Below are 24,063 nucleotides of genomic sequence, written 5' to 3'. Positions count from 1 at the left end.
ATCATAACTCGGCCCCCCCAAACCAAAATTTCTGGCTCCGCCCCTTACTTGGTCTTATATGAAGGTTCTATAAACCGTAAACTTCACGTGTACAGACTTTCTTCATGACCCTTTCTATTATTCGTTTTGTTTTATTTCGATTTTCGAACATACTCAAGGGAAAAAAGAAATATATATAATAGGGAAAAATAACAAGCACAGCCACAACAAATGTTCAAAGGTGGGTCATACTCAGATTTTATACACGGTTAGACTATGTGACAGCCGACGACAACGGACAATATGCATGGACAAAATTGTAAGTTCCGTACTTATATATGGACGACCTTTTCCACTATGTATAAAATTAAGAAAATTCAATAAAACGATTAGTCTTCTGTTTTGGGTTTGTAGAATGTTTAATATTTTCAGGTGAAAATGTTCTTCAAAAAATAAATTATTTTAAAGTATTTGGTTGCATTCTTGAAAATGTTATTGAAAACTTTTTTTTTTCTTTTCATATTTTCTCATTTCCCAAGCTAGCATAAATATAAGAAAAAAAATAAAAATTTTAGATTAAAAAATCATAATTGGGGATCGGTAATGGTTGGGTGGCAAATAGTGAGGGGTGGGTCGTGGAGGTTTAGTTAATAAATTTTGGATGAGGCAAAAAATAAAAGTGTAACTCAATTCCATCATGTCTTTATTTTACCGTCAACTAGAAAATAATTCTCTGTTAACCAACATTTACCATCACCCCAAACACCCATAAATGCAAAATATATATATATATATATATATTTTTTTTTTCAAAAATCAATTTCCTTCTAACCAAACATAGCATCATAATGGAATTTTTTTTAGTTTAAGCATTAAAATATTTTGTTGTTGAATAAAAGATTTGAAATTTGATTCTGTCTAGATCTAAATTCTACCATATTTATAAAGATGAATTAAGAGTCATAATGATTAGTATTAATGCAGATAAAATAAATTTAAATTTAAAAAAGTTCAATACCATTTTCAATATTCTTCCCCGTACATTACCTCTTTGAACAAATATCAAGAAATTTGCTCTTGCAAAATTTCAATTTAAGCATGTTTGACGAAAGAAATAAGACCTTTGACTGTCCATGTCGTTCTCAAATTCTAACGTAATGAATGGACAATTAAGTTTTACCAACCTTGAAGGAGACTCTTTAAGTAGTTTTGTGCAGGTCCTTCCTTTATTCCGAGTACTCTCTTTCTCTCTGTATGTGTGTTTGTGTGGTCAAGCTATAGGCACTTCAAAGTATTCTCAGTGTGTACGAGCCAGCTTAATTGCTTGTGTGCTTTAAGTGTAAAGAGCAAAGCTTAGTCTTTGATCAAATCCATAGATAAAAATCAATTATGGGAGATGTTCTGACTGAAGAACAGATTGCTGAGTTTCAAGAAGCTTTTTGTCTCTTCGACAAGGATGGAGATGGTATGCCTTCTCTCTCTCTCTCTCTAGATTTTCTTGGCACGTATCAGTGGGCTTTGAACCCAGCTGATGTTTTCCTACTAGTGACTAGTGATAAGGTCCTCCAATTTTAATGGAAATGATCGTATTTCAGATAGATGTTATCAATCTACAAAGGAGATTGAGTCAGTAGTCGTGACGTCAGTACGTGAATGAGATGATTTGTTTCTTTCTTGTAATGCTCCTATTTACATTTTCTTTTTCCGCATGTAATTGCAGTTGAGGCATGTAATGATGAATCTAGGAGAAAGATTGACAGATGAAGAGGTGGAGCAAATGATCAAAGAAGCTGATTTGGACGGCGATGGTCTAGTTAATTATGAGGAATTTGGGAATTTGTTAGAATGATGTTGGCTGCTTGATTATATGTGCATCTCTAGTTTGAGATTTTTATTTTATTTTATTTTATTTTTATAATTTTTTATTATTAATAACTTCGACTTATTTTGTAAGTAAAATGAACAAATTAATAAAAATATACAGAATATCTCTACATGTCTTATTGTATTGAATGATAATGGGATGTATGTGTAATTAACTATCCGCTCAAAAGAATACTTAAATGATCGAAGAGTTCTAGTCATCACCAACATTGGATTTTGATAGATGGCCAGGAAATATGGAATTATTTTAGATACCAAATTGAATTATTTTAAATGAATCTCCCCTTTTCATTATGTTATATATGTAAATATAGTGTAAAGAATATAGGATAAATCATAATCTAGTTTTAAATACACCAAGTTCATAGTTTGATTTCAACTAATTGGCACTAGAGGCTTACAGCTCACTCAATTTAACTCATTAATTTTCCTAATTGTCCTTAGAAAAAAATTACTAGATTGTAAATTGCCCTCCAATTGATTTGGCCTATTGCAGGATTCTTCCTAGTATAAATTATCTTTAAAATGTTAATTCTTTTGTTAAAATAAGATTTTCTTTTGAAAGCAAGAGGGCAACTTTATTAAGAACAAAGAACAAAACAGTTCACCCTCACATGCAACATTCTCTACCCCATGCACATGCTGCAATATTTTCTACTCCAAAAATCTCAAACTTATATTCTCTATCCCTTGCACATGTTATATTATTTCAAAAATTATAAACAAAAGGGTAAATTATAAATTACACCATAAAGTTTGAGGGAGTTTGGATTTTAGACTATGAAATTTTAGAATTTGGACTTTACCCCCTAAATTTTAGGGTGTTTGGATTTTACTCCCTAATGTTTGGGGTTGTTTGGATTTTACACCCTGAAGTTTCAGAATTTGATGGTGTAAAATCCAAACATTCTCAAACTTTAGGAAGTAAAATCCAAATTTTAAAATGTTATGGTCTAAAATCCATATATTCTCAAATTTTATGGGGCAAAATCCAAATTCTGAAAAGCAATTTGCAATTTACCAAAAAAAAAAGACAATGATAAATGNTTGAACCCAGCTGATGTTTTCCTACTAGGAAATATGATCTTATTACTTTAGTTTTAATTTATGCCTTTTGTTTTAGTTTCTTGAGAAGTAATAGTCTAGTTTGTAGTTTCTCTTAATAAAAACTAAACATTAGCGCAGTAGAGAACAAGATTAAAGGATGATTATATAATAGGTGTTTTTATTTCATTTTTTTTTTTTTTTTGGAGGGGGGGGGGGGTGATTTTGGGTGTCTAGATTTGACCACGTAATTATTCCTTCAAGTGCGTATAATCCCCCATTCCATACACAGTAGATAATAGGATTTATTAATTATGTAGTAGTAAAAATTGAGCATGTTAGAATTATTATTAATTTAAAAAAAAAAATATAAACTTGATGCAGTTGGTGATTAAAAGTTTCCAATTATTAATATTTCCGACTCTCATTAGGTTCTCTACTCTCTATATTCTTAAAACTTGAAGAAAGAAAACAGAGTTTATTTGTATCTTTTCTCATACTGTATACTCTATTCATGAAACGGTAGGCTGCATAACCATTGAAGAATTGGCCATTGCAATCAGATCATTGGATCAAAATCCTACAGAGGAAGAATTGAAAAGCATGATCAATGAAGTGGATGTTGATGGTAATGGAACCATAGAATTTGGGGAGTTCTTGAATCTCATGGCAAGGAAAATGAAGGTAAAGTAACAAAGAAAAATCACTTAACAACATTTTAATCTTTCCAAACATCTTTTTCCCAGTCTTGTGTTCTTTTCTTTCAATTAATAAAGAAAAGAAAAGAAAAGTACAGATGGAGACTGTACGTTTTTTATTTATTTTTGTTTTGTAATTACAGGAAAATGAAGCAGAAGAAGAATTGAAAGAAGCCTTCAAAGTGTTTGACAAGGACCAAGATGGTTACATATCACCAACTGAGGTTGAATACTTTGCCCCCATTATCTTCCTTTACCATGTATAAAAATCTCAATGTCAAATTTTCAACAAAAAAAAAAAGGCATTCAAAATGTCACTATCACCTAACGATCGAGGCCATGCATGCATTCATAAGCTTATGCTTCTCATTCAATTATTTTCTTCGATTCCTACACTAAAATGACATTAATTTTTATCCCTTTTTGAGATTTTACTAATGAATCTATCAAACAAGACAAGAAAAGATATCGTCTTAATTTAACAATGTTGCCTTTCAAAAAAAAAAAAAAAAAAAAAGCAATGTTGTGACAAAAAAATTCAATCGCGAGATTTCTAAAAGATACTTACGGAAATAAAAATTTGAATATTTTTTATTATATATATATATATATATCAAAAAGCTCTTTCTGTTCATTCAAAATTCAAAATTCAAAATCAAATATCATAATGATTTATTGGAAATAATATTGCATTGGAGCTTCTCACCTAAATTTGTGTTATCATATAAATTTTGTTTGAAGATTCAACCAAAGTGATTCCTCCACCAAATAAAAATGGTATTTAATTTATTTATCATTGCAAAGAATATTAGTCGTAGTAGTACGTGGACATGACGCATGATTTGTCTTCTTTTTCTTGTAATGCTCCTATTTACATTTTCTTTTTCCGCATGTAATTGCAGTTGAGGCATGTAATGATGAATCTAGGAGAAAGATTGACAGATGAAGAGGTGGAGCAAATGATCAAAGAAGCTGATTTGGACGGCGATGGTCTAGTTAATTATGAGGAATTTGTTAGAATGATGTTGGCTGCTTGATTATATGTGCATCTCTAGTTTGAGATTTTTATTTTATTTTATTTTATTTTTATAATTTTTTATTATTAATAACTTCGACTTATTTTGTAAGTAAAATGAACAAATTAATAAAAATATACAGAATATCTCTACATGTCTTATTGTATTGAATGATAATGGGATGTATGTGTAATTAACTATCCGCTCAAAAGAATACTTAAATGATCGAAGAGTTCTAGTCATCACCAACATTGGATTTTGATAGATGGCCAGGAAATATGGAATTATTTTAGATACCAAATTGAATTATTTTAAATGAATCTCCCCTTTTCATTATGTTATATATGTAAATATAGTGTAAAGAATATAGGATAAATCATAATCTAGTTTTAAATACACCAAGTTCATAGTTTGATTTCAACTAATTGGCACTAGAGGCTTACAGCTCACTCAATTTAACTCATTAATTTTCCTAATTGTCCTTAGAAAAAAATTACTAGATTGTAAATTGCCCTCCAATTGATTTGGCCTATTGCAGGATTCTTCCTAGTATAAATTATCTTTAAAATGTTAATTCTTTTGTTAAAATAAGATTTTCTTTTGAAAGCAAGAGGGCAACTTTATTAAGAACAAAGAACAAAACAGTTCACCCTCACATGCAACATTCTCTACCCCATGCACATGCTGCAATATTTTCTACTCCAAAAATCTCAAACTTATATTCTCTATCCCTTGCACATGTTATATTATTTCAAAAATTATAACAAAGTAATTAATATTTTCAATACAAATTCCTTTGACATGGAATAAAGTTTGATTTAAAAAAAAAATATATATATATATATATATATGTATATTTATACATTTAGAACCTAGATTTGCCTGATTAATTAGTGAACTCTCAATGAAATAATAGTCTATTGATTCTTTAAAAAAAAAAAAAAAGTGTCTGTTTTGGGAAGAAAGAAAGATATCTCATTGGTCGTTCGTAGAATGCGAACCCAACGAAACATAAGATTTGGTACAAGGGAATGTGAAATCATAGAAAACATGTATATTTGTTCCTTTTAAGAATTTCGTCACATCATATTATTTTATAGTAAGCACTACCAGTACCAGCTTTAACAACTATAGAACGCTATCAAAAAAAAAAAAAAAAAACTATAAATTAGAGCAATTGCATAGTGGGTCTAAGATACAAAATGTACAAAAATTTACACAATATTGCATAAAATAGACCCACATCAGTGCTTGCATACTTTTGCATATATCCAAACTTGCTACAATAACCGTGCATGTGCATATATGTTATAAAAACTTATTTCACTTTTTTTTTTCCTCTCTCCTCTAACCTGAGCAACGCCATCAGTCATCTCCTTGTTTCATTACGTCTCTGTTTTTGTCATTGTGTTCTGGGTGAAGCAGGGTCACTGACTAAAAATGTGCATTTCAATTGCTACTAAAATCTAGTACTAACACTTCTAATAAAAGTATGAGATAACTGGTGAAGTTGTTGACCTTATGGGCAAGTTTAATACTTAATTTTCCTTCATAAAAAATCTTATAGACAATGAAGAAAAGTAGAAAACCGTTATGTTACATCTGCAAAATTAGAGAGCAAATGGGTGTCCATGCTCTTTTTAAATCATGGGAATGTTTTTTTTATTGCAATCATATTGCCTTAGTGGAATCTGCAACTAGTGGAAACAGATTTGAAACATGAGGTTGGTTTTTTTTCTTAAGGATTGACAGATAACAAAAAATTGCTATCTTCCTTCATTTCTCTGTTCAGGCCTTCATCCTTCGAAGACAGATCACAAAGAAGTGGACGAGAATCATGTTGTAAAATAGCAGAAGCTCAAAAATATCAAAATTGATTGTGAAAATATTTTAGGTTTAAGAAAAATCTCCAAACAAATAATAGGAATGGAGAAAATTAATTCAAAAGAAAATAGACACAAAACACCAAAATTTACATGGTTTGACAATAGCTTATATCTATGGGCGATGATGAGCAAATTTCACTATATCAAATTTGAGATAATACAAATTGGTGTAGAGACATTTTTACAAACCCAAATCCCAAATACACCCAAATAGCTCTTTCACAAATACAAAACCAAATAACCAAATACAAATTAAAGAACCAAAGGTTCACAAATACCAAATACAAAATACCAAATGCGAATTGTGCGCAAACCAAAGTGAAAGCCACAAATCAAATACAAAAGTTGCAATACACCAAGAGAGAGCAAATCACTAAACCGCTAAACTAAAATCAAGCGGTAACAAACCTCTCTCACTATTCCAAATTGCAACTCACAAATATCAAAGAACCAAAATAAGAGAGAGCCTCTTTTTCTCACACCCACTCTCTCTCTCTCTCTCGCTCTCTCTCTCTCTCTCTAATTTTTCGTAGTAGCGCTACGCTTATATAGGAGACTTGAGTCGGCTAGCATATCCAAAACTAAGAAGGACTAGACTTCTTTTCCATCCACAAAAGGATAATAACTCCTATTCCAAATTGAACTCAAAATCAAGTAGTAGACAAGACTTCAAATAATAATAACCCAAAAGGAATAAAATTCCCTTCTTATCCAAATCCAATAAGGAGTCAAACTCCTAATTCAAGATGAACGATTTTAGATCCCTTAAAACACAAGTTGTTTAACCTAGTTATTTAGCTAAGTGATTACTTAGATAAATTATTCAGATCTAGGTTAACACAAGAAACTCTCTTTCAAGTTGTTCCCAACTATCGATTGACTCTTGTTCTAAGTCTGTATACCAATCAAAGGCATTCCCTCTTAGTGAACGGACAAATTGCTTTACAAAGAGGCCTCCTTGAGTCCCTACATTCTCATAGGTTTCTACAAAGTGAGCCACGTGTTGCTTAGGGTTTCCTTTGCCATCAAATTGTAAGAACTTGGGGGGTTGATACCCATTTGGCATCCTCATATTATTGAGACGCTTTATATAAGACTTTGAATATATGAGAGAACTTGTAGAAGAACCTCCATATTGTGCTCGAATAGTGTTCGTTATCATGTCCTGCAATTGTTGGACAGATATCGAGGCTATTGAGGTGGAATGTCCATGTTGATAAGTGCCTTTACCTCCTTTTCGCTTATCAACCCCAGCATTTTCTCCTTTCAAGGTAAAGCCAGGTGGTTGCTTAAGGCAAGACTTGATTTACCCAAATCTTGTACCTCCAGCTTGTTCATTAGGGTTGCAATTTTGACATCTTTTACTTCAAGTGCTTTGGTGAGAAGGACGACCCTTTGCTCCATTTTAGCCATCTTTTCTTCCATGGTAGAGGTGTTAGTCATCATCACTGGCATGACCTTTAGATATGATGGAGAAAATGATGAAATAGGATGAGTCAAAGGTACTTCATTCCTTAAGTTTCTCATCACGGGTGGAGAATTGATAGAAAAGGTCTTTGTTGGGGATGATTCATTATTGATCTCCAAATCTTTCGAGACAGATGAATCCTTAGTGTAGCTTTCCTATTTGCAAGAAAGTCTAGAGAGATGACAGTAGGAAGTTGGCTTTCTTTGGTTGGTTGGGGTTGAAGTTGATCAAGAGCTTAGGATCGACTGCGAGTGATTAGGCCAACATAATTTTCGGACATTCTTGCTAGAGGCCATTCTTGCTTGGGAGATTGGGATCAACACTAGAATAATCATCAATTACTGATTTTCGGACATTCTTGCTAGAGGCCATTGAAGCTGGTAGCAAAATGATGTTGAATTTCTTTTCTTTTGAAAGAGAAAGAGATGAGAGGTAGAGAGGTCCCACTAGGCGTGCTAGAATATGTAGATCACTAAATTTCTTAGTTCGAAATGAATCAAACAAGTAATATAGTTTCACAAATGTGGATTTGTATTGATGATTGTGTGGTACAATTCTCTGAAATTGCAAAAGAATGATCTTCTGATTCGATCTCCTTACAAGACTTATTGATGGGATTTGTGGTAAAGTGATTTTGACTTGAACACAAAATATCCTTCAATTTGGTTGAGGGGTGGATCGAAGATTGTTGAAACAGAATTACAATGAATCTCTGGCTATGAGCTTGTTAGAAATCCCTTGTTCTTCACATTCTTCATGTTCTTTGTGTTCTTCGTGCGTTCTTCGTCTTTAAAGGTTTGTGGTGGAAGTTCTTTGGGGCCTTAGAGGCTTGAATTCGTAGAGCTTCACTGATTTGTGATTTGTTGATGTTTCTGGAGGCTTTTGAGCTTGATTTCAGCAAACTTTAGGATCTAAGCAGATAGTTTGGATGATTCTGCTTCGAATGTTCTTCGATTTTGTGGTTGAAGTTTCTTGAAGTTCTTGAAGGCTTTGAGGCTTGATTCCTGTAGAGTTTTTGTACTTTTGAATCTCCTTTGATGCTACTTGTGCTTCAGATGGCTTGGTGTCCTCTTAAATGTCTTAGGAAGGCTTCTATTTATAGGAATTTGGGGGTGGATGAGCGACACATAGCGGAGTCTGATTGGTGACACATGTCATAGTCTGATTGGTCTGGTTATGTCATCACTTACACATGCTGGACTGATTACGTCATCGCTTACATGTGCGAGACTACTTATGTCATCGCTTACACGAGCTGATGTGTGATTGGTTTTTGTATGACACTTGGCAAATTTCTGTTGGTTTCTGAGTAGTGATAGCAAAACCTACCAGCAGTACGTGACGCTTTGTAATTGGCTGTATTTTGTGGATTTGGTAGTGTGATGTGTCAGCTTGTGATAGGTTGGAAATTTTCCCCCTCTACAAATACTATCATTTTACATCTGTCCAATCATTTGTTGTCATGATGAATGAGTTCAAATTAGATCTATAATGCTAAAAATATGTCACCTGAGTTTCTATTTGGACAGAGAGGATAAAAAATAATCGTGTGGATAAAATAACATAAAGTAAAATGTTTACAAAAATATAAGGATGAAAATAAAATTTTGTAAAGCTTAGGGACAAAGAACGAATTTAGTGCAAAATTTAGGACTAGAATAATTTTTTAGTCTTAAAAATGCAACACATGACAATTCATTGCCCAGACACCCAATCAAAAGCCACCATTTTTATGTAAATTTAAGGATGAGAGGAGTGTACTGGTGGTGCCACCAGAAACTTGCTGGAAAGTCATCGGATATCTTCGGAAAAAATGGGAAAGAACCCTATGGCTCTTATTCCAATAATAGAAAAAACATAATTAAACAGTGAAGCATGTATCTCCTTAGATTTTTAGAGCCTTAGTATGTAATTATATGCTAGCAAAAATATCAAGCTTTTTCATGTGTAAAGCTGCCAAAGTCTTCTAAGAAAGGACAGAAAGCAAATTCAAAATTTTAAATAATTTTCTAAGGTTATCCTACTATATGAAATTCTTATAATTCAAACCTTTCATTTCGGTTCATAAATATTGCCAGAGATGAACTCGTGTCATTAGTGACAGCACCACAATGATGAGGGGGAGTGGTAAGGCAGTGACATGGGTATTAGTTTTTTTTTTTTTTTATAATTTTTTTAATACAATAAATCTGAAAAAGAATAATAAAAATATGACATGTCAATTTATTTTTTTAATATCTGATTTTGTATCATTATTTAAAGTTTTTCTTAGTAGTCTAATGACATGGTTTAATATATATTTTAGAATCATGACATGATTTAATTTGAAACATATATTTTGAAATGAAATGTTAGGATTGTTCAGGGCCATTTTTCGGTTGCCCAGCCACGTGTGATTTGTTGGAGGGATGACCTTACTAGGCCCGAGTTCTTTTTGGGGAGTTGCACCCAGAACTCAACATTGGGCCACATGGTCCAACGACTACTAGTGTATTATTAAGCCTAACAATCATTAAGGCCAAAATCTAAGAATTACGACATTTGTTGAGTAAATACGTAATATGTGTTTGATATGGTAGCTTTGATTAGCTGTAATAACGGTTGAAATAAAGTAGTGTTTATTTAGAGGTAAAGTAATCGTGTACTCAACGATGTAAATTTAAAGATAAGGATGCAAAGTCACTTATTTTTGTATAGTTTGTAACCCCAGCTGTACAACTTCTGTGAGTTGATAATATCCCAGCAAAGTGCTAGCGGTAGAGAGGCAGTTTGCCAGCGGATGAATGAGTTTAAGCCCTTTGTATGGTTTATAGCTCCAGTTGTTGTGTAGCATCAGTGAGCTGACGGGATTCCAGTAAGATGCCAATGGTAGAGGCTAGTTAAGCTTGCCCTTATTGTCATGCATTTAAATGAGTTTAAGTCTTGGTTAATAGTTGTAATAGTAATTGGAATAAAGTAATATATATTTAAATGTGAAGTAATCATGTAATGATATAAATTAAAAGGTAAGGAAACAGAGTCACTTATCTTTGATGGTTTGCAGCCCAACTATGTAGCATCGGTGAGCTAATAAGATTCCAGCAGAATGCTAGCGGTAGTTTGCCATGATGATTTCAAGATTGAAGGGAAAAAATGGGTGCAACTGGAGGGAGAGAGAGTATGCCCAGCTGTGTGTAGGGGTTGGTTAAGCTTGCTCCTCTTATCATGCACTTAAATGAGTTTTCTCCTTGACAATGCTCTTTTAGTTCTTGTGAAGTTATGAATAGTATTGCCTTACATGAGAAGGGCTTTTGTATAGAGTATATGTGCTTTCTAAGAGAAGAGCTTTATGTAAGAAGTAATTATGCCTTCTAAGAGAAGGGCTTTGATATGAGATCTTGATGCCTTTTAGTGGAAGAGTTTTAGTAATAGAAGTTCATGCCTTCTATAAGAAGGACTTTTAGTATGAGTGCTTGGCATCTCTTAAGAAGTATGGAGATGGTAAAATATATAGATGTGTTGTGAGATGTAGTATTTGTAAGATGTGTGATATATTGAAGTATGAGAGATAGGGTAGTTAAAGATAGTAAAAATATGAGATCATAACTGCTAGAGAAGTTGTAGAGATTGCTTTCCAAGATGAGAGATTTTGTAAGAGAAGAGTATGAAGATGTGTTTAGGTATTTGGAGATAGAACTAGTAACGTAGGTGTAGAAGAGTATTGAGATGTGTTTATGGGTAGCAAAATATATGTATTTTCAGAATGTGGAGAGTGAGACAATGAGTATATGAGAGTAATAGCATTGTAGTTTGTTTAGCAAAGCTGTTGGGATTTTCTGCTAGGATTATATGAAGGCTTATGAATGACATTTACAAGCTAAGGGCTGAAGAGTTTAGTTCCTAATTTAGAAACTAAAAACCCAGAAGCTCAGTATTTCATTAAGAGTTTCAGAAGATCATTCAAGGGAAAAAGAATAGGGAAGCTTATGAGAGAGTTGTTCTCCATTGGTGTCCCCACTTGAGGTGTTGATGAAAGGTCCCTTTTTAGCTGAGTTTAAAGGGGTATTTTTAGCAAAGAATATCAGGCAAAATCTGTCTCAAAAAGTAATGAATCTTTAGAGAATCCATCTTAAGATTTGGCCAAAAATAGTATGTTTAGCTTTAAGGTATTCTTGCTATTTCAGGTTGGGGAAAAAAGCAACAGAAAATGAAGGTATTTTGGCAAGAGAAAGGTAAATTCAATAGTTGGTTTTGGTTTTAGCCAAAAGTGGAGAAATCGGTAATACTCAAGCTGTTGGTTCAACTGTCACAGCTGCTCTAAAAAGGCTATCCCAACTGTCAGGAAAAGTTGTGACAGTTATCATGAAAAAGCTGTCCCAGCTGTCAGGAAAAGCTGTGATAGCTATCATGAAAAAGCTGTTTGCTTTGGGCAGAATCAATGAGATCAGATGGGTCATTTCAAACTGCTAGAGAGGTCATTTCAAGGATTTAGCTGAAAAATGATAAGATCTCTTTGGAGGGTATTTTGCTATTTTGGGTATAACAGCTAGCTATTGAGATTTCAGGATTAAATGGCTGATGATGTCACTCCCATCCAGGTGTCAAGTTCTGAATACATTGCTGGGATTCAGTTGGAAATGCTTTCTTCTTTGGGTGTTTGTGTTTTTGGTACAAGGTTCCATTACAACACATAATAGAAGGATTGGTTGAAATATAATGAAGCCTTGAAGATTTAGTTAAGGTCTTATTGTGTTGTGACATAATCTTGGTGAGCAAGAAGAGTATTTAATACTCTTCTTTAGTGCTGGCAAAGAAATATATGGTCAGATTGTGGCAGACAGCAGCTGGGTATCAGAGATATCATGAATATTTTGTATAGAGAGAGATACAAGATAGCCAATCAAATTAAGCCATGTGTTTGAGTTGGATTTTAGCTGAAAGAAGTAATAAGATTTATGTAGAATAATATAATGAAGTTTCTAAATATGTATAGCAACAGTTGGAGATTGAATGAACAGTAATCTTTCCAGTAGTTAGATGGCTAGAGATATTGAGTATTTGTCACATGATGAATATCAAATTTTAGGAAAAGAGCAATGGGGAATTTTATCATCTAAAGTGCTACGTGATAAGAGATGCTTACCATATGTTACCCACTACACACGGACTCTTCAGAGTTTAGGGAGTTGATGAAGACACGCCAAGCAACATATTTCTTTTATCAACTTTAAACCGCTGGAGTTTTACTGAACTTACCTCTTGGCCCTCCAAACCACGACTTCCAAAGTTTCCCCAAAGAGATTTATGTGCTTGGATCATAAGTCGAAGGTGAAATGACGTACCTTGGATTTTGTTGTCATTTTGTGTAAATATGGGCTCTTGTTGAAGAAGCTACTTGCCATGAGTGTAAAAGAGGTAATATGGGCCATGAGCTTTGATTCATTGCTTAAGCCTGATCTATATGTTGATATTGATGATGTCATGGGGTTATGATCCCAATTGATGAAGAGGAAATGTGGACCATGGACCTGCCTCGTGAAGTAAGGATCTCGTGGGCCATGTGAGCCCAATCCATGTAGTTGAATGAGATATGAGCTTATTTTGAGTTTTAAATAGATTTACCCATAAAATCAATAATATGTTGATGTGGTATGGGTTGCTAATAAAGTAATGCCATGTGAGCCGAAAAAATGGACCTCAACAAGGATTTAAAAACCTCTATATGGTAAAGTAGTGAGAGTACCCTGAAAACTTTAAAGAATCTTGGAAAACTTTATTTTTAAAAAAGGCTTTAAATATATCTCCTCATAAGGAGATAACCACTACTTATTGCAAATTTAATGCACCATTCAACAAACCTTTAAATAATTTGGGTCATGCTAATGAGTGTCCTTAGGACACTCATTAATAATCTATTTTAGGAAAGTTTTGATATTACTTTTATAGAAAATGAAAAAAGCTGTCAAAATATTAATTACTTTTTTTTTTAATTTTCCATAAAAATTTTCTTTAAATGGATTATTAATGAGTGCCCTAAGGGCACTCGTTAGCATTTCCCAAATAATTTTACTTATAAGCTCAACATTATTGCAAAATTAATGCACCACTTAATCCACAACTTCAACTTTCATGTAATGTATGACATATTTTTTAAGGGAAAAATTTCATGGCACCCCTTGAACTTTAGGGTTTGTTTGTTTGGAGGTGAAATAGGGTGGATGGAAAGTGTGGGGCCCGTAGGCCTGGTAGCCTGGGCCCATCTTGCATCTGGCCCAAGGCCCATGCCGAGGAAGGATGATCATCCGAGGCTAGTGTATGAAAACCCATGCCTTTTTGGACCCCGCCGAGGACGTCCCTGTCCTCGGCATACCGGGGCTAATTTCATGTGGGGGACAGGCCCAAAACAGGTTGTCACCTCCACACTGAATGCGCTCATCTACCCCCCTGGCTGCATTAATGGGGAAATAACCCCTTGACAGGGTAACATTGATCATGGTGAACCACTCGAGTACTGATTAGGTCTCTGATGGAACGGATGGTCAGAGGGAAGGCCAATGGATAATCAACAGAAGGAAGAAGGGGAAAGGAGGGAGAGAACTATATAAGAAAGGTGAGCAAAGCAGTTTGAAGGGGGGGAGCAGGAGGAACCTCCTCGGACAAGTGCCGAGGAGCTACCCTTAGTTGTAAATTGGGCTCACTCCCCTTCAATGGTAAAAGGTGGCTTGTATTCCGTTGCTAGTCTGTTAGGGCCTAGCCCTTCATCCCACTCTCTAAAAATGTATTGTTAGGAAACCTTTCTAAACTGAGTCCCTACAATTGGCGCCGTCTGTGGGAAGGATTAGTGCACCGGCAGGTGCAACGGGCGATCGTTCCTAAGTAGTTATTTTACGGAAGGTTGGTAGCGATGCATTAAAAAAAAAAAAACAAAAAACAAACAAACATTGCTGAAAAGTAGAAGATTCAACAGAAAAGAAAAGGAACTTCATATTATTTTATGAAACGGAGAGTACAAGATACAAACAGAGGCTCAGGCAGGCGTGTTTTAAAACTAATTTTACAAGCTAATTCTACAAACAGAGGCCCAAGTGGACCTGTTCTAAAACTAGCTAGAGGGAATGGGGCTGAGGCTAGCATGCTTCAAGGCCACTAACAACTCTTTGTCCGGTGCGGCGGAGCTAGAACAAAGAGAGGAGCCAACGCAGGGGCACCGGGAAGCCTTCCCTCATGATGTTCCCTTGATTCTCTCAAATCCTCACGAGCGTTAGCCGTTGGAGACGGCAACACTCGGGCACCAGCCATGACGTGATTTTGCGCGTCTCCTCCGGTAGGGGTGCGCCCCGGGAAGGAACGTTAGGTACTTCAGGGACATCCCTCTTGGCCACCACGCGGGGCACAATCAGGGTTATGTCTAGACTCTGCCGTGCCGGAAGCCTAGCAGGGGTTGCGGTCACAATGGCTCTTGGCCGGGACGGTAGGGCCTTTGGCCTGTGTGTCCTCACACCCGCCCAAACCCACCCCATATCTTCCAACTCTGGTCACAATCCTGGCAGGGTTATTGAAGGGGCTCGGGGAGCTGAAGGGACGTGTTTCTAGTTGTGTTGGGAAGTTCATGGAGTGTGGAGAAATGTTTCCCCCAGAAAGCCTTATATAGAGGATGAAGACTGGTGGGAATTAATCCACACAAAGTTCGAAAACAGAATTATTAGCGGTACTAATCACGAGGATACCAAATCCCAAGGAGACCATAGAACCGCTGGATTTGTATCAATTCACGAGAATATTAATGAAGGCGTGTCTCGCGCATCGAAGCGTCAAGCGTGGAGCGCGAACGGCCAAGGGGCGCCTCGTAAATGAAGAAGATGGGAACTTGAATTGAAGGCGAGGTCAATGCTACATGTAAGATCAAAGTCTGAACCACCCCTGCCTAAAGCACCGTAGAGTTAATAGTCCCACCCGAGGAGGAACCGTCTCCAGTAAAGCGGTCTGAGGATAAACCCCTTCATACAGAAGAATGGAAGTGTTAGACAGAACCAAGACATTGCATGGTCCTCGGACTCAAGCCTATGGGGAAACTAACCACTCGGCTATACTTGGGTACTAGACAGAACCAAGGCATTGCATGGTCCTCGAACTCAAGTCTATGGGGAAACTAACCACTCGGCTATACCTGGGTACTAGACAGAACCAAGGTATTGCATGGTCCTCGGACTCAAACCTATGGGGAAACTAGATACTTACAGAAGAATGGAAGTGTTAGACAGAACCAAGGCATTGCATGGTCCTCGGACTCAAGCCTATAGGGAAACTAACCACTCGGTTATACCTGGGTACTAGACAGAACCAAGGTATTGCATGGTCCTCGGACTCAAACCTATGGGGAAACTAGATACTTATAGAAGAATGGAAGTGTTAGACAGAACCAAGGCATTGCATGGTCCTTGGACTCAAGCCTATGGGGAAACTAACCACTCGGCTACACTTGGGTACTAGACAGAACCAAGGTATTGCATGGTCCTCGGACTCAAACCTATGGGGAAACTAGATACTTGCAGAAGAATGGAAGTGTTAGACAGAACCAAGGCATTGCATGGTCCTCGGACTCAAGCTTATAGGGAAACTAACCACTCGGTTATACCTGGGTACTAGATAGAACCAAGGTATTGCATGGTCCTTAGACTCAAACCTATGGGGAAACTAGATACTTATAGAAGAATGAAAGTGTTAGACAGAACCAAGGCATTGCATGGTCCTCGGACTTAAGCCTATAGGGAAACTAACCACTCAGCTATACTTGGGTACTAGACAGAACCAAGGTATTGCATGGTCCTCGGACTCAAACCTATGGGGAAACTAGATACTTACAGAAGAATGGAAGTGTTAGACAGAACCAAGGCATTGCATGGTCCTTGGACTCAAGCCTATGGGGAAACTAACCACTCGGCTATACATGGGTATTAGACAGAACCAAGGTATTGCATGGTCCTCGGACTCAAACCTATGGGGAAACTAGATACTTACAGAAGAATGGAAGTGTTAGACAGAACCAAGGCATTGCATGGTCCTCGGACTTAAGCCTATAGGGAAACTAACCACTCAGCTATACTTGGGTACTAGACAGAACCAAGGTATTGCATGGTCCTCGGACTCAAACCTATGGAGAAATTAGATACTTACAGAAGAATGGAAATGTTAGACAGAACCAAGGCATTGCATGGTCCTCGGACTCAAGCCTTTGGGGAAACTAACCACTCAGCTATACCTGGGTACTAGACAGAACCAAGGTATTGCATGGTCCTCGGACTCAAATCTATGGGGAAACTAGATACTTACAGAAGAATGGAAGTGTTAGACAGAACCAAGGCATTGCATGGTCCTCGGACTCAAGCCTATGGGGAAACTAACCACTCGGCTATACCTAGGTACTAGACAGAACTAAGGTATTGCATGGTCCTCGAACTCAAACCTATGGGGAAACTAGATACTTACAGAAGAATGGAAGTGTTAGACAGAACCAAGGCATTGCATGGTCCTCAGACTCAAGCCTATGGGGAAACTAACCACTCGGCTATACCTAGGTACTAGACAGAACCAAGGTATTGCATTGTCCTCAGACTTAAACTCACGAGAAAACTAGCTACTCACAGAAGAACCGAAGGGTCAAATTAACTATTTACAGAGGAATCGAAGCGTCAGCTAGAACCGAATTGTGATGTGATCCTCGGATTCATGCCTGAAGGGTAGTTGATGGTCTCATGAGACCAAATCCAGAACGGAACCAAGGCCATTTCCCTCTAACTCAGTAAATAAATTGTCTTGAGGAGGCTTGTCAAAAGGTTTTAGCCAACACCTAGGGACCTTGTCTCGAAGGGGTTACTTCAGAGGGCCCTTCCCCGGTAGGGGTAATCAGAGGAACCGTGAGTGTGGCTGGGGAGCTAGCAGTAAGCCTGACCACCTCTTGGGGCACCTCCTGACCCTCGGTTCTAGCCTCCTCCAACGCTCTAAGGGGCTCGGCCCCCTCAAAAGGTCTGTCAGCTGCAGATGTATCCTCAGTGGCTCCGTTATGACTTTCACTTGTCGCTGGTAATACAGACCCCTCCTTGGAAGCAACAGGAACAACCTCGCAAGTTGCGGAAGGGTAAAACACTCTCTCCGCCCTCTTAAGGTCAGACGAGACATCAACCCCCGCTTGGTTGAGGGCTCCACGTCAGGTCTCATAATAGAAGCATCCGCACACTACAGGAATGTGAGCTTTGAGGGTGGCAAAAGCCTCCTCTTCCGCCTGTCCTGCGAAGCGCTCATCATCTACTCTCTCAAACACCGCCTCGTCTTTAGCCCTCACAGCCTCGTCCCTGGCATACTCGGCAGTACACCTTGCGCTGACTGCCTCGGCCAACTTTTTCTTCAGGTCGGCAATGTCCTCTTTGGCAGTTCGTAGGTGGCCCTCGACATCCTGCCACCGCTTGGTTTGATCCTCGGCCTGCTTCATAGTCGTGGTTAGGTCAGGGGCCACATTATCTCTAGCCTTTGTCGTCTCCTCCAAATTTTTGATCGCCTCTTTTTTAGATTTGCCTCAGATCTCTTAAGGGTCCTCGCAGCCTTCAAGAACTTGTCGCCCTCCTGCAGTAGAGCGTTACCTCGACAAAAGCCTCCTCGTCCAGCCTGACAACAAAAACAGGTGCGTCGTAAAGAAAAGGGAGGTGCTAAGCAACAAAGTTCAAGTGACATAAACAGGTATCAGGGGACCCACCATGCCTAGATGTCTCTTAAAGATAAGGGCAACCTCTGGCCCATTCTTGCTCCCCAGTTTACCCATGTCGGCGGGAAGGAGAAGAGACTTCTTCAGGGAGAGGACCCGTAGGTAACAAAACCCTCCCCCCGTCCGAGGGGACGGGCAGTAGGATTTTGAGGGGCTATTGTGGAGCCCATAGGCCTGGTAGCCTAGGCCCATCTTGCATCTGGCCCAAGGCCCATGCCAAGGAGGGATGATCGTCCGAGGCTGGTGTATAAAAACCCATGCCTTTTTGGACCCCGCTGAGGACGTCCCTGTCCTCGGCATACCGGGGCTAATTTCATGTGGGGGACAGGCCCAGAACAGGTTGTCACCTCCACACTGAATGCGCCCATCTACTCCCCCTGGCCGCATTAATGGGGAAATAACCCCTTGACAGGGTAACATTGATCATGGTGAACCACTCGAATACTGATTAGGCCTCTGATGGGACGGACGGTCAGAGGAAAGGCCAATGGATGATCAACATAAGGAAGAAGGGGAGAGGAGGGAGAGAACTATATAAGAAAGGCGAGCAAAGCAGTTTGAAGGGGGGGAGCAGGAAGAACCTCCTCGGACAAGTGCCGAGGAGCTACCCTTAGTTGTAAATTGGGCTCACTCCCCTTCAATGGTAAAAGGTGTCTTGTGTTCCGTTGTTAGTCTGTTAGGACCTAGCCCTTCGTCCCACTCTCTAAAAATGTATTGTTAGGGAACCTTTCTAAACTGAGTCCTTACAGAAAGATTTGGAGAGAAAAAGGAAAAAAAAAAAAAAAAAAACTTTTTTGAAGTGTGTTTGGTCAAGTGGGGATGAAGGAAAATAAATGGTGAGGCCTAGGTGTTTTTTCCCTAGGGCCACCAAAAAGTTTTCTCTCTAAAATAGGAAGAAAACTGAGGAGGGAAGCTCATAAAATGAACTTCCAAAAATACTCCTCATGTTGGACTTCACCTTCCAAATGTTGGCTTTATTTTTTTTTACTAACATGCTTGGCTTCTTCTTCTTCTTTTATTTATTTATTTTTCTTGTTTACTAACGTGGCTGGTTTTTTTTTTTCCTTTGATTTTGTATGGACTTGTTAGCTTTCTTCATAGTCATTTTTTTTTTTGGGTGCTCATATGTTTATTTTCTTATTAATTTTGGTTGGTTTTTGTTTTTGTTCCCTTTCTTCTTTTTTTATTTTTTTATTTTTTTTTATTTTTTACTTTAATGAATCTATCTATAAACAATTTTTTTTTTTTAATTTTAAAAAAAGTATAACGTGTTACTTTTTGTTTTATTTAATACGGACATAATGGTAAATTTATTCAAATTTTATTTTCAATCAAACAAAAAAGTTTTTCGCCCCTCTACTTTTTCACCCTTTCAACCAAACACAAATGAGGAAAACTAAAATATTTTCTATCCTCCACACTTTTCCATCCCCTCTCCATTTTCTATCCTCCTACTTTTTCATCATCTTAACCAAACGGACCCTTAGGGTAGTAACCACTACACCTTATGAACTCTTATTTTAGCCAATTTGCTTCTTAAACTTTACACACATGCCAAATTAGTGATAATGTTAGTTTGTTGTTAAATGAAGTAATGGCTTCCCAATGCAGATTAAAAACAAAAGTACTGAAACCAATTTCCAAAGAAACCGATGAGAGAGAGAGAGAGAGGTATAGTGCAATTATTGAAGAATAAAATGGAAAACTCATAAAATAGGATTGTGAATCTTATTTAATTAGAAGCTTTCACCCTCCAACAAACTTTTGAATAAATTTCATTCTAAAGAGAGAACCATTTTTTCAAAGTAAATGCACCAATTTGACTCGCAGTTTCAGCTTTCGCTTATACCTATATAGCCTATGACTGATTTTTAACACATAACCAAAGAGCCATACAAAGGGTACTAGAAGCCTTTATAATGTACCAATTATATTTTGGTCCTTATTGACCTCGCTTGTTCACACGCTCATTTGTCTTGGAACAAATGGCATTAGCCTCAAGCTTAACCCAAGATATTCCATTGATTCAGTGCTCTTCCCCAAAAATTTAAGTCAACATGAAAAGCACAAATAGAATAATTGAAATTTCTAAAGCTCGAGCTTTTCATTTTCAATCCATGAATTTTGCGACTGCAACAAAGCAAGGCATTAAAGCACTAGAACCGACAATAGCGTATCATCCCGGAAATTTCTATACAGCTCTAATGGAAATTGGCACAACATCATATTCTGCACTATTGCTAGTGGATACTGTTGGAGGTGAAGTATGCATTAACTGTTTCTCCCTTGTTGGAAATTTCAAGTATGCAGAGTTTAGGATAAATAGTCTTGTATCTTGTGATGATCCTTGTTGTTTTCCTAGAATATGTCAAGATAACTTATGTTTGAAAACAACTATGATGATAAAAGTCACTCAAGTGGTTATCTTTCATCTGACACTCTGATTCATTCACTTTCCCTACACCGGGGGGGGTGGGTTTGTGAGGGGACATGTAAGCTACCAAAATGTAGTTTTTGTGGTTGGCTTAGACAATCAAAATATAGCATTTAGTAAATTTAGGAAATCTGAAAATACAGTAGCTGGGTGCTTGGTCTAGCATGCGGATATCGATCAATCCTAAAGCAACTAGAAGCTAACCTATGTTTCTCATATTGCCTTTCTTATTGGACCGATAGACAGAACACCCACACATATTTACATTTTGGCAAAGATGCACAAATTGGAAGAACTGATCAAGCAATAGTACAAACAACCAAAATATGTACTATGTGCAGTGGAAGTGTTGGTTATTAGCATGGAGGGGAAGGAGTTTCCAATACACCCAGTAGATTTTCAATTAAGAAATGATTTTAAGGGTGGGTTTGCTATTGATTCAAGATCTGCATTAACTTGTTCAAAATGCATATAATATTGTCAAAACTAAGATAGTTAAATACTTACAGGCATATAACCAGAATCCTATGGAGCATCTAGAACTACCTCAACAGCTTTGTATGATGTCCAACCAACTGAAAATCAACCATTTCCGTCATTAACAATTCATTTACTCGGAACAAAACTTGAGCTTGGTAGTTATCAAGTCTTCCAATTATTTTATGATAATATTTATTGTATGTTTATCATGTCTACTTCTCAACGGGGGGACAAATATTCTAGGCGCATACCAACAAGCAGAGTTTCGATTCTCATTTGATGTTGGAACAAATTAGATGAATTTTATTTAAGAGAAATGTCATTTTAATTAGAATGACTCAAATAAATAGAAAAAAATAAAATAAGAAGTTTTAAGCCCCGTTTAGTTTGTCATTTCAAACAACATTTTTTAGTTTTTAAACAGCATTTCACGCATTTCAACACACTTTTTTACCCACACGTATTTCAAAAAACTATAAACAACAATTTCCAAACTACTCTACCAAACACCCCCTTAACATTCCTCTTGAGTCTTTTTCTCATTGGGGTTATGGTGTTATGGCATGATCTGACTCCAATATTCATTCTTGTTTTCTTTTTTATTTAATGAGAGTTTCCTGAGTTATTTGAGTACCAAAATATTCCTGTAGCATAAGGAAATTGTCCTTAATATCATACTTACATGAATAGCAAACACTACTGCACATTACCTTTGTTATTTGGTTTTTTATAATTCGATACATTAGGAGGGAAGATTTGAATCTTAAATATTTTCGTTATAAACATATAGAGATGTCTTTAAGAGTTAGTTCTAAGATTGTATTTCATATTGTCATGGTTAATGGCTCACAGCTGATAGCTCCCCATATTTAATGGCTAGAGTCGCCCAACAGAACCGCAGAGGGGTAAAAAGACAGTCATTAGACATTACTGGATTCATGACCAGCAAAAAAAAAAAAATCTAATTGTTACATACTGAAAATTTATTGTCTTAAACGTGGAGCCGAAGACGGGAATTACTGCTGTACTATTTGTGTGGGCTTTACCAAGCCCAAACTCATTAACAATAATAGACGAGAGTAGTGCACAACATTGGGTCTCCAAATCCAATAACACTTTTGGGACCAAATAATACACATTCGGATAAAGATTTGATAAGAATGGCAGACTAACCACATGGTATTTTAGGCCTTAAACCCAACAAAATTCAAAGTCTCTAGTGGACATTATTAGTCTTTTCTGGCCCAAAGTATTGACAGGCTACTCAAGGCCCATGTGTAGCCCTTGAAGCGAGTTCTAGCATAAGCCCTAAGCCTCCTTGTTGATACGCGATTAGCAGAGTAGAGCAGACCGAGCTTCCAATACATCCAACTCAACTTTCAAATCTCGGTACTATATTTCAACTCTTAATACAACGTATAACGTATAAGGATACCATTTAATATGAGCATCACTAAAAGAAAATACCACAAAGTTTGGTCTAACTAAACTAAGATTAAAGATTGGTGCAATTTCATCTGTGATTAATTATTAAAGATCATAATGGGAAGTGGTGGCTGGCAAGGTCATCAAAATCATAGCTGTTTCAGTGTTAGTGGCAAAAACATTGGCAATGAAAGAAGCCGGTTAATTATCTACTACGTACTTGCACTATATTTTTTTTTTTTGGTAAAAGATAAAGATCAGGTGAGGGGTGAGGCGAGGCTATACTATACCAAGATAGATTTACAAATCGCCCACCAAAGAAGATTGTTTGTAGCGGGACTCGAAACTAGGCCTTTTGGGTGAAGTGTTCGAGCCTTGCCAATTAGACCAACTCTCATTAACTGTACTTACACTATTTACATTATATATAAAGAAGTAAATTCTCTCAAAGTATCTTCTCTCCTTTCAGAGTGACATGTTTATTTTATTGGTGTTTGTTTTGTTGCTTCATACTAATGTTAGAGTTCAAATTCATAGACCAAAGTCATTGGCATAATCTTGGATTCCTTGTTTCATCTTTTTAACCAAAAAAATAAAGAGCTACCCTTCTCAAAAAGAAAAGATACATTGAGTTCAGACTTCACTTAAGAACCTTTAGCTTAGTTAAAAAAAAAAAATCACTTTCGGTTGAATTGAAATCCAAACTTTTACGTGCGTGTTTCTTTGAGTTCAAGTTAAATTGCAAAAGGAGAGAAAAGAGGGGCGGATTGCCTTTGCGATGTCATCCTTAGAAAAAAGAGACAGTATAATGAGCTTTACTTTGGCAATACATTTTCCTAATTGGTTGAGATTATTTTTTTTTTTTTCAAGAAAGTTACAACATACTACTAGAATAATTTCATACTTAGATCTATAAGCACTTTATGCATAAAAAAACGTGCCAACTAAACTATTAGGCTCTTGAAAAATAAATAAATCTTCAATATCTGCTACGAGATCAATGCAATAAGCTAA

General features: G+C 36.8%; 1 protein-coding gene across 1 annotated transcript; it reads left to right on the top strand.

The window, feature by feature from the left end:
• The first annotated feature begins 1,204 nt into the window (after positions 1–1,204).
• On the top strand, positions 1,205–4,773 carry LOC112000360 (calmodulin-like protein 8). Its single transcript, XM_065774843.1, has 4 exons — positions 1,205–1,444; positions 3,434–3,591; positions 3,749–3,829; positions 4,508–4,773. The coding sequence occupies exons 1-4, from the start codon at positions 1,369–1,371 to the stop codon at positions 4,640–4,642; spliced, it is 450 nt and encodes a 149-aa protein (XP_065630915.1). The 5' UTR covers positions 1,205–1,368; the 3' UTR covers positions 4,643–4,773.
• Positions 4,774–24,063: the final 19,290 nt, after the last annotated feature.

Source organism: Quercus suber, unplaced genomic scaffold (genome assembly GCF_002906115.3).
Source record: "Quercus suber isolate HL8 unplaced genomic scaffold, Cork oak 2.0 scaffold_100, whole genome shotgun sequence".
NCBI classification, from domain to species: Eukaryota; Viridiplantae; Streptophyta; class Magnoliopsida; order Fagales; family Fagaceae; genus Quercus; species Quercus suber.
The sequence above is the reverse complement of the archived record's forward strand: the minus strand, read 5'-3'. Positions and strand labels throughout refer to the sequence as shown.